We start from the raw sequence: 12,373 nt of genomic DNA on the forward strand, positions 1-12,373 counted from the left end.
GTTATGAAACTTTACTTTGTATTTTCTGCTTAAAAATTGCCAAAGAAAGATACACATATTATTATGCTATGCCATAAACTTCAAAATAGTAAACCTTTTTAAATTAATCTTTGACTGATCCACCTCTTTATTTCCATCATAGCTTATTCTAATACGCAAAATCCCCAATTAGATTCAGAACTGCCACAATCCACAGCCACATAAATTTTCCTCATTCTCACTTCAAATACAAGTTCTCATCACACTTTGTGAAGGCCCAGAACAAGTAAGACTCACTTGCAGAACAGCAAAAGCTCTGGTAGATATAAAATGTGATTTCTTGAAGCCAAATAATTTTTTGTCTGAAGCAATCTTTTTACTAAAGGAAAATCCCTTTGTTTCCCAAGCATTAATTATGGTCTATATAAGCAAGCTGAATATGCTACATCTTTCTGCAGTACATGCATTTTGAATTGGCAGAGTAAAACTGTTTATACTAAGTATTCCAGTTCTTAAAAAAAATAATTTGAGATTTAAAAAATAAATTTTAATTTTGTTAAATATTTATGCACTGTTCGCAACATAAAGTACTTTCACTCTGGGAAGCAGTCATGAAAGTGACAATGCAACACAGCATTTTATTAAACGGACAGAGCAGATTAATGACACACTACAAATGAAACTGATTTTAAAAGCAACACAGGTATTTAAGAAAAAAATACATAGATGCAGCTGGTGTTTTAAGATGAAAACTGATTTCAGCAGGTTAGTAGTGGTTCTTTCAAGTTTATAGCTGTGACTTTATTGCTGATTTGTATTGCTGATATTGTTACAGATTTGTAACACTATCATAAAAAAGCACATAATTCTAATGAGAACTATGTGTTTTACTATTGAAGTATAAAAAGAATGCCCCTTTCGATATAGTTTTATTCCACTGCTTATGCAACTTATTTTTCTTGAGCACAGAATTAATTTAGATCATTGTTAGATCCACTCAAACAAGCCCATCAAAACTAATGGACCACTAAGTAATAGATCAAACTAAAAGCCCTGTTTCAAGAGTAGTTTAAAAACATGGTGAATTATTGTTCAGTATTCCTTTGGAACATACAACTTTATTCAATGTAATAAGCTCAACCTCATTACATGTTTCAGAATATAGTAACAAAAGCTATAACTAATTTGACAAAAGCAATCTGTCAAAAGACATCAGCAAGAACAGCTGAAACATGAGATTCTGAAAATTATAGGAAAGTGTTATGATGATGTCAAAATTTGAAAACAAAATATTGTTCCAGTTAGTGTAAACTATGAAAAGTAAAACATACTTGCACTGAGCATGAAAATACTTGATCAAGTTCTGAAGCAAGTCCACTCCTTTTTTAATCTTGATTTCATTGACTTTCAGCAGGTACTGTTAAAACAGTAATTCACAAAACAGATTATTTATTACCGCTACAGGGTTTTTTTTAACACTTTATTTTCAGTCATATTTCAACAAGTTTTAACAGTCGCAGACTTACAAAACCTACAAGAAAATGCAGCAAAAAGTGGCTTCAAGAGTTAAATCACACAAAAAGAATTTTTGTCACTGCTGACTTTTGATACCCTGTGAGGATATTTCACTATGATTTGTTCAAATTGTTAGAATATCCTTTAGGGCTCTTAAGGAGAGTCTCTGTTAAAGAAAGCATAAAAGGGTTTATGAAATACCATTGAGAACCCATTCTTACACCTAGCAGCATATCTAAAAATGTATCTCACTAATTGTTAAATTCATTGCTAAACAAATGTCATTAAGGAAGAAAGCAGTTTGCTAAAATAAAAGTAAAGGATTATTTTAACAAGTTTTTAAATCTTCCTGTTGATTTTATAGTTTGCTTTATCAAATTCTTATACATGGTAATTACAACAAATTACAGTTAAGCAAGAGATTTTTCAAATAATCTACCGTCAAGTGCAAAAGAAGTGTAATTACTGTCCTTTTGTATAAGGCACAATCGAAGTCCACATTAAGTGGCAACTCCTCCCCTGAATATCACAGCAGAAAATGTCTGCAATGCAAGCAGATGTATGATTGATCAAATATCAAACTCCTTAACTGTCCATTAAATGACAACAAATTTTAACCCAAACGTAACCAGTGACCTCAAAGCGGAGGAGTGAATGTGTTCTTAATGATGATCTAATGCATCTGGGTTTCCCCTTCTCACAGTACACCCTAAATGTTTTAAATCAACTAAAGTAAAGCAGCATCCAAGTGCCAGCTTTCAATGTTGCAGCTTCTTACGTTGGTTCAGGTAAACAAATGATAAGCCTAAATGAAGACGTGAGCACCGGATAGTATTTAGTTACAATAATCCCTTCTCCAGCTCCTGTTAATTTAAAATGAAGCTGAGCATTTGGTATTCCTTTTACTTTCACAATTTAGAAAGAACTAGTCTGTACTTATGATAAAACTTCAGTATGTCACCCTTCTGACTTACTATCCAAAAAAACTCAAGTCCTCTTTCACAACTATTCAGAGGTAACAGAGTATAAACTTTTCCTCAAAATCAGAAGAAATACAGGATACACTTCAGCTATTCCATATTTAAGGTAATTTGATCCAATTTCATACACTTCACCCTTCATTATCACTACAACTGACTAAAGTGAACTCTTCCTTTATTGTGACACAGCAAGAGAGAAGCATCTGCTCCTAGTTGTTTCTTAGGAAGGATACAGATGGGCAATTAGCTGAAAACATCCATATGTTTATTTGTTACTCAAATTCCTTAATCAGTTTTGAACATTTTAGTCTGATTCTGTATAGGAATGTGAAGCTTTTCTCTTATGTATGAGTGCATGTAGTTACTAAAAGTAATATCCAAGACAAGTGCAGTTGTGCTATGCTGGCATATTAGCTTTCATCATCACAGGAAAGGCAGTAGAAACACCCATGGTGTATTTTTGGGCTAATGTGTACTAAAAAAGAACACAGCAGCTTGAATTCCCAACCACAGAACCAGACATATCCCTAAATGAATCAAACCAAAACTATTCACATCAGATTTAACATACTGCAAAATCACAGAGATTTTGAAGTAGGAACATTCTGAAACAACTTGAAAGACAACTGGATTACATCCCTAGCACTTTTTCCCTGTACCAACCCAGCAGTGTGCTAGACTAGAGCCTCTCCTCCTAATAACACAACAGCTGTCAGCACAGGGAACAATTCAGAGAATGATCAATGGCTTAAAATAACTTACAGTGAAGAAACAGTGTAAAGACTGATTTATTATAATCTCTTAGTGTTTTATTTGTATTAATTTAGCTGTTTAATGAAATTAGAAAATATCTAAATTCCCTGCAAAGTTTGCCCATCGGGATAATAGAAAAATGTGTTTTCACAAATGGAGTCAACAAATAACTTGGCATTTCCCTTTAATATCACAGCTACTCTTAAACAATTTTCAAAATTTTCCTATAAACAGCACCATAATAATAATTTCACACTGAATCTTACCTCACACATCTGTAACTGGAAGAACCTTCTTTCTTTCTCCATCTCTTCTGCAATTTCAGCTCCACTTATTTCTGTACGAATCATCCCATGAAGCTTAGCATGCTCTTTTTTCTCCTTCTCTATTTTCGTACTATAAGGCAAAAAGAATCAGTCAATGAAGTGAGAAATCCACAGCCTCTCATGAAATCAGATCGTTCACAAAGTCTACTGACAGATGCGGAGCCAAACTCCTGTAGCTTTGCGTATGACTTACTTCCAGATGACATTTCATTTGAAATTTGACAATGACTAAAGATCAGCAATGACATACAGTAGCTGAAATCTAATTAATCATCTGTTAAAGTAATGTTCTGACAGATATTCCAAAAGACAGTCAATCAGAAGTACATACTAAGTTCCTGCTCCAAAGAAAAAAATACAGGAAAAAATTGTGAGTTTTAATTGAAAACATAGGGGAATGTTTAATCCCAACAGAGCAAACACTGGTTAGCAAAGTTCAGTTATGTCACCAGATTTATTGAGTCTTGCCTGTCATCAAGTCATCTTCTATATATACAGGGCTCCTAAGCCAAAATCACAGTTGCTATCTCTACTTGCTGCTGAGCCAGTTGGCACTGGGAACGCCGACCAGCCGGCTGTGTTGCAGATTTCAAAGTCTGCTAGACCAGCTGTCCTAATTCCCTAAAAGTTTCCATGAACATTTTCCAAGAGCTCTGAATAAAACAGGTTCTCCTGCAGAATATAAATGAATGACCAATGCCTAGCCTATTCCCATAAACTCATTTGTGCATTTGGTAAAGCTATTCTCCATATTATTCCTAAAAGCAGTAGCATAATTTGACAACCCAGTTATATAAGTCTAATAGTCTAATATATATATATATATATATATATATATATATATATATATATATATATATATATATAGAGAGAGAGAGAGAGAGAGAGAGAGAGAGAGAGAGAGAGAAGAAAGAAAACACACAAGGGTGTTTACTCTTTGAAGACTTTTAGTTTGCCACTCATACTGTTTAAAACCTCAAAATTCTGAAAAGAGCTTCCTGAGGAAATGCTATACTGCTCTGGAACAAGGTATACAGGAAGGAGATCAGAGGAACAAATAACACAAACTGTCCTACCTCCTCTAGGGTAGTCAAGTGTCTCTTAGGTCTCCCTCTGAAAGGGTGACATGTCTCAAGTACTCTCTTAACTTGATGTTAACATTACCCTAACAGATTATGGGAAAATGTCTAGAAGGTCTAAGGACTTCCAGTCAACAAAATATTCTGTACTAACACTTCTCAAAAATGAGGAACTACCTCCTATTATACCTCAAGCAGCAAGGGAAAACAAGAATTAATTCCATGAATCCTTCCCTTCAACATTCCTACTGGGAAGCATTTTGAGCAGCAATTCAAGAAGCCCCACTGTGCTCTTAGCACGGGCAGGCACAGCAGAGCCAGCTCTGTGCAGTATTGCAGCAGCAGCACATCCAGCCTAGCACTGTGCTCCTCCTCAGCCCATCACATTCCGCCAGAAGCAGACGTTTGGAAGGAAGCTCCTCTCCTTTGAAATAAATGTTCGGAAAACCTCCAGTTGCCTGAATTAAAACTCAATTCCAAAATGCTCTGTTTTCATGAAGAATAAGTCAGCACTCTTTACCCAATTACTGCCAATTACACTATTTTGCAAGCACAGAAAACAAGAGTCCAGACACAAGAATTAACCAGACAATGCTGAACAAGAAAGATAAACCACTACAAAAAAGATTCACAGAAAATTATTAATATGCAGCTCCCTTCTAGCACACACTCTAGAAGAGTTTACATTTTATCATACTTGATAGTTCTAAAACAGTCAAATCTCAAAGGAAAGATGCAGGATGTTTCCATTCTCTCAATTTCCAAATTAATCTAACAGTTCTTGAGGCCAGAGAACACACTAACATGTGACCAGGTGTGAGAAGGCTAATAACTCCCAATTACCATTGTATAGTATTTTCATTTTTTATAGAGAACAATATTCAAGCATAAGAAAATGAAACCACCTCCAAAATCGTAGGAGTTTATTAGCATGCCATAAGGTCTCTCTCAATGCTAGTTAAACCAAAAGACAGCTAACACTGTCAAACAGCCAAACATTATGCACAATATCACAGCATTCTTTCTAAAAAAAGCTAGATTTTGGTGAAAGTGCTTTCTGCTCTTTAAAGGATAAATCATACTCCACTGGCAAAAAATAGTTAAACCAAGATGAAAATGTACTGACCCTATTAAACAATTCAGAGAAATATATCCTTGAAGCTATTTGGTGGAACTTCAGGCTACCTGTTTTCAAAAACTCAAAAAGATACTTTACCAAAAGCCCCAAATCAGCTCTCAGTGACAAGTATCAGAGATACATGCCTCGTGCATTTCACATTTGCATTTCACATTTGCATTTCTTCATTATTTTTGCTTTTAATATCTAACTACATCTTCATCTTTGTAATTCAGAATTTACCCTGTTGTTTTTGCCACAATAATAGGCTACCTCCTATCTGACTGATACTACAGGACACTTTGTTTCTAGGGAAACAAAGAAAGCCCTCACCGCTGTTTTGCGCAGCAAATCTTCTGAGTGCTAAAGGCTGGCTGAGTGAACTATCCAAATGCAAGGATCAACTCAGCTTCAAGTGTCAGTCTGTTGTGACAGTAACCAAATCCTTTTGGCAAAGACAGTCCTGTAACACTACACTGTGAGATTTCCAAATGTTGCAGGGTATTCAGGTTTTCCAGACAGATCAATTAACCCAAGTGAATAAGAAAATTGTGAAAACTCTAAAAAATACCCTAGAAGCAGTAAGAAAGCAGCAAATGATTTGTAATGCTGCTATTCTTGGAGCTCATGCAGCATGATATCACATATACATATTTTGCTGACTAAGATTAAAATGTGAGCACATCAGTCCATTTACAAGACAGCTGTACATAACTAATATACAGTGAGCTCTTATGTGTGCAACAGACAAGCAAAGCTGAAATACAGGATGAAGAATTACAACAGTGAAGTCAAAGAGATACAAAGTGAATAGTCTCACCCATTCAGTTTCCAATATAGGACTATTTTTACCATTTCAATTTGAAAAGCAACCATCTTTCAATATAAATCAAAATTTTAATTTCAAATAAATCAATTTTGTCATACAGATCATGGTATAAATAAGCACCAAAGACTTGCCTTTATTTTCTGCCAATCAATAAGGGTAAAAAATCTGATCACCCTGTGTACATGCAACAGTAGTGAACTGGCTGGCTGAGAAGCAACTCTGTCATTCTTCCTCCCCTCCATACAGCAGTCAGCCAGGCTGAGTCTGGATAAATACATGAGAAGGTGCAAAGACTGAGAATAGCACCTGGAAGGAACACACTTGAATTGGTAGCACTCTGGAAAAAGAAGTGCTTCTGAAGGCTATTTTGTTTGACAAAGTAATATGCGACATTTTCATTTCTAATATCCTTTCTTTGTCTAGTCTTCCTTTTCAGCCTGACTTTCCAGACTTGGGCCCTCCAGCTTTTTGGTGAAAGAGCCTCCATTTCATTTCACCCTACTGTCTGCCAATGCTCATGGTAAATATGTGTCTCCTAACACTCAAGTCCTCAATGAAGAAGTTATCTTTTCCTTTTGGAAATGCTTAAAAGGATTTCCCTTCCATACATCCTGCTCTGAATGATAAAGGAGAAGAGGACAGGAGTGAAATGTGCTCAGATATTTTCATCATCTCACCCATAACATCTGCAGATTGATTCAAAGATTTTTTCCATTTAATTTGTAGGTAATCTCTTTCAGAATAAAAATACTTAATATGAAATCATAGACTTGAAACAGTATATTGTGGATGTGGTTACCTGGAAAGCCTTTGACGCTGTTTCCCACAGGATTCTCCTGGAGAAACTGGCTGCTCATGGCTTGAACAGACACACTGTTCACTGGGCAAAAGAACTGCCTGGAGAGCCAGGCCCAGAGGATGATGGTGAACAGAATTACTCCAGCTGGTGACTGGTCACTAGTGTGACCAGTGTTGGGACCAGTCCTGATTAATATCTCTATGAATCACCTGGAAAAGGGGATTGAGTGCATTCCCAGTAAGTTTTCAGATGACACTAAGCGGGGTGGGGTGGTATGTGGATCTGCTGGAGGGTAGGAAGACTCTGCTGAGGGATCTGGACAGGCTGGATTGATAGGGAAAGGCCAGTGATATGAAGTTCAATAAGGCCAGGTGCCAGGTCCTACACTTGGATCACAACAACTCCAGGCAGCGCTACAGGCTGGGAACAGAGTGGCTGGAAAGCTGCCTGTCAGAAAAGAGTCTGGAAGTCCTGGTCAGAAGCCAGCTAAGCACAAGCCAGCATATGCCCAGGTGGCCAAGAAGGTCAATGGCATTCTGGCCTGTATCAGTAACAGTGTAGTTAACAGGACCAGGGCAGTGATCCTGTACTCTGCACCAGTGACTCCACACCTTGAGTACTGTGTCCAATTCTGGGCCCCTCAAACACATTGAGGCACTGGAGCAAGTCCAGGGAAGAGCAACAGAGCTGGTGAAGGGTCTGGAGCACAAGTCTGATGGGAAGTGGCTTGGATTCTTTAGGTTGTTGAAAATTAGGCTCAAGGGGACCTTATCACTCTTTATAACACCTGAAAGGAGGTTTCAGCAGTGGAATTTCAGTTTCCTGTCACAGGTAACAAGCAATAGCACAAAAAGAAACTGCCTCAAGTTACACCAGGGGAAGTTTTGATTGGATATTAGGTTAAAAAATTCTTCTGGAAAGGGTTGCCAAGCACTGGAACAGGCTGACCAGAGGAGTGGTTGAGTTGCTATCCCTCCAGGTATTCAGATGTGTAGATGTAACACTTAGGAACATGCTTTAGATTCGACTTGGCAGTGTTAGATTTATGGTTGAACTTGATAATCTTAAAGGTATTTTCAAACTTAAATTATTGTATTATTCTATTCTATAACTCTATATTTAAGCAACCTTGTTTAGCACTTTCATTCTATATCACTATTTACAAGCTGCAACCTCCACTTCATCTTACATACTTGCATTAAAAGGAAATATGGGAGAAACATCTAGGAGCTATGAATATCAGTGGTCTTCTGTGTCAAGTTAGAGCTCTGAAGAAGTAAATTAAGAAATGCTTGCAGAATTTTCAGATAAAATTGTTTCATATTGTGTAAAACATGACTTTACTAAACTGGAAATAGCATCACTTAAACAGAGAGTTGTACAGACATCTTAACAGATGACTGTATTTGACTTTGTTCATTTTTCCATTGACTTCAAATAGTTCAGAAACAAATCAATGATAGTTATTTCTAGATATGAGTGCTTGCATTTCTTCACAGTAATGTATTGTTAAAGCCTGGATCTTAAAATGCAATAAGCACATTCAAACAACTTCTTCTCTTCACTCACTTGTGCAAAAGAGACCTCATGCCCAGTTTTTAAAAGAAGAATGGCAAAGGAGAGGTAATCAGCCTTCCCAGAAATAGCTCATTAGTTTCCATTAAACCTTTACATTTCATAGCACTACCACAATGCTTGTTAAAGAAGACTTTTGAAGATAATAGGCATTTACAGGCCCCAAAATAAGACACCTCTATTTTAAGAAAATAACATTTTTTTCTTTTCAGGAAAATCAGGTTTATGTCCAGAATACAGACATATTCAGCTAAAAAAATATTGTGAATAATATGCTTCAGTAAGTTTATGCTTCTATTTACTGCGTAAAATTCAATACAAAGTCTTTACCTCGGAATCTACCACAACAGGACCAACCAAAGTGAAGCATGTGGGCGATATGTGGCTCAGTGCCTTGCTGAATCTGATCTGTCTGCTGGGAGAATGAGCAGTTTTTATGACACGTGTACTCCTTCTCCATATGGTCTCCCGGCACGCCTGCCATTAGTGTTTAAGTACACAGGGGAAAGCAACTGCCTCAAAACAAGAAGAGCCCAGTCTGACACAGCTCTCCCAAAGGACACAGACCAGTCCCACTGTGCTGCTCTGGTGGCTGGCAGCACCTCCCAGCTCTTATGTGGGAAGCAACAACTGCAACTGAGGTCCCATCAGAAATGCACTGCTTTAAGGCTTTAAAAACATTTAAAAATCTTTATGGCTCCAACTGAGTCATGTAAATGGCAGATGGCGAGAAAAGATAAATTGTTCATGAATATCCCAATTCATCAAGTCCCAATTTTTGACTGAAGTAGGTTTGCATGAAGCTATAGGTTATTTGCTCCTCCTACTACTTTACACAAGCACAGTGCCAGGATACAGAGAAATAGGGATCCAGCTTCCCTCCTTACTTCACCTAAGGTGTTCCTTAGGAAAATAGTCTGAGAAGTAAGGTGGCTACAGGGCAGAGGAGGTGCATTGTAATCAACAATGATGGATGGTGATACAAGAGCATCGCAATGGATCTTAACATCTCTCTCCCAAACAAGAACTAGATACATGGGAATTTTTAAATACACTTAATTATATAAAGAGGCTGAATCTCAAAAATTGTTATGGGAATAAAGCAAAGCAGATGCCATTTTTAAATTAACTTTCTTTCTTTACAAATACGTCACACTTTGGTATATTTGCACCCAAGAGGTTATCACAAAGGTGCAAGGAAGAAAGATGAGATAGTGTGATAAATAAGTTTAAAATTTTTCCTTATAAAGACAGCAATCAATATGAAAACTGTCACTTCCCAAAAGACTACAAAAATACCCCTTCATTATCTGGCACATAGCTTCACAGGTCTGTACTTGTGACTAGGAAATGCAGATGAACAATATGATGTTAAGCATATGATACAGAGGCATGTGCAGAAAAAGAGCAGCCTAGCAGCCTTGAGTAGTTTGTTAACCAAAATGGAAAAAGAAAAGAAAGAAAAAAAAAGGTGGTAAGAATTTTAAAAAGATTTATTCACATGTAAGAAGAAATATCACTGGAAAAGATAGCTCACTAAGCACATACCTAGAATTGGTTTTAGGCACAATCCAAACAAGGAATTATCTAAAGTAACAGACTGAAGAAGGCTGAGCAAACCTCTGGCTATCAGCACCGACAGCCACCATTCTACTCTGGCAACACAAGCTGCAGGTGAGACTGAGGTTACCTCTCCAGGTTCCTTTGTTCTTTTTATGAAAGCAGAGAGAATGAAGACACAACAAACCCCCCAAAATTTGCAATTAAGACTTCTTGAGGTGATTCTACATCCACCCACTGCCACAGATGATCAAAACACACAGTTATAAGGAAGTTTAGATCCATTCAAGACAGCCACAGAATGAAAAGTTACTTTCTTAAGAAACCTCAGCAGCATGTATATAAAATAGCAACCCAGAGAAACCTCACTGTTTTCCTATGTCAGAAAATTAGTATGAGAAAAAAACTCACCTGAACAAATGCAAGCTCAAATTAATATTCTCACACTAAATTGAAAATCACATCATTAAAATTCCTATCTCTGGTTTTTAAAGACAAACACTCCATAATGAGAGGTCATAACATCTCAATTTATCTGGGAACTGATCTTATGTACAAGAGGTCTGACAAATCCCACAGTCCTACTGCAGGGGCAGGGGTCTCAGGGAAGTTCCAAGACTGAATTTAACTCAACAAAACCATGCAAAACTGGTCTGCTCCTTGGTATAAGCAACACAGCTTGCACCAAAAAACAATACTCCCTGATTGCCAACCTTATGCCGTGAAAAGTAATTTCCACTGTTGTAGAACAGCCTACCAAAAAAAGCAAATAAAGAGCAGCCCACTGAGAATTGCCAATTGAAAGAAAAAGAAAAAAAATCTCATTATATCATACAAGCAGCAGTGGATTCAATGCCACAGACAGAAAACACAGTCCACATCACATTTTCAGGTCCTGAATGACACAGCACACAAAATAACATTTCCAACATGTTCATAACCTCAAATTAAAATCCCCAAATATACAAATACATTTTCTAAGGGGATTTCTTACTTCTCAAGTACTTAACTAAATTAAATAACAACTGAAAATATTTCCAGTATATCTGACTCTGAAATGCCAGCTCTGAACAAACTGATGATCAAGTACAAATCTTTACATCACTTCAACACACTCATCCTAGTGAGTATTAGATCAAAAAATCCTAAAAGCACTAGAGATCCTGGTCCAGTAGTAACATTCCTCTTGGTGTATGTCCCAGCAGTGCACAAATTTATTTTAAATTCTGAATATAAACTTCGTGGGTTGTCAGTATGAATAGTCACACACAAGTAAACAAGTTTTCAGATCCGCAATCAAGCAGTGTGAGACAACAGCAGACCAAATTATAGGACTATTCTTTAAGGCCTGTCCTCAGAGATCAATTACTGCCATAGGCAATCATTAGAAATCTTAAATACTTCAATAGCCAATAACTGGTATGGCACCAAATGAGACTGCTCAACGGTGTCAGGAACATAAAACACAGGAGCCAACACAATCATCTATGGATTTAGAGTGTCAGACTAGAGGTTTATCTCAGTATTTCAGAATGCCTTTTTATGAAAATCCAGCTATAGCTAGGCAGTTTCAAAAATAAAAAGCCACACAGGTCTTCCTCACAATTTGATGCTAGAAAGCATAACATTGTTATGCACAAAAGGAATAATGAAATTCAGCTAACTGGTTGCTTTTGTGGGTAAACGAGCTACAGGAATAATTTTTGAAGACTTCAGACAGACTAACTAAGTGGGCACCAAAGAATCATTGTAACTTTTTGCAATTAAAAAAATACATAAATGGTGCTAGATTTTCAGCCAGTCTAGTTGGCTGTGGATCTGCAAGTTATTTATGTTAAATAGTGTCATCATACGTGATTCT

The 12,373-nt window shown here is 36.9% G+C and overlaps 1 protein-coding gene across 3 annotated transcripts in view; it reads right to left on the minus strand.

Annotated features, from left to right (window-relative positions):
• ASAP2 (ArfGAP with SH3 domain, ankyrin repeat and PH domain 2) overlaps nt 1–12,373 on the minus strand; it is an 82,386-nt gene that overhangs the window by 36,017 nt on the left and 33,996 nt on the right. For all 3 annotated transcript variants that reach the window (XM_030270065.4, XM_030270067.4, XM_072926372.1), the window contains exons 6-7: nt 3,494–3,623; nt 1,311–1,396 (exon numbers count right to left, since the gene is read on the minus strand). In XM_030270065.4, the coding sequence (XP_030125925.1) occupies nt 1,311–1,396; nt 3,494–3,623 (216 nt within the window). The remainder of the gene's footprint in view (nt 1–1,310; nt 1,397–3,493; nt 3,624–12,373) is intronic.

The sequence above is a fragment of the Taeniopygia guttata genome, chromosome 3 (genome assembly GCF_048771995.1).
Source record: "Taeniopygia guttata chromosome 3, bTaeGut7.mat, whole genome shotgun sequence".
NCBI lineage: Eukaryota > Metazoa > Chordata > Aves > Passeriformes > Estrildidae > Taeniopygia > Taeniopygia guttata.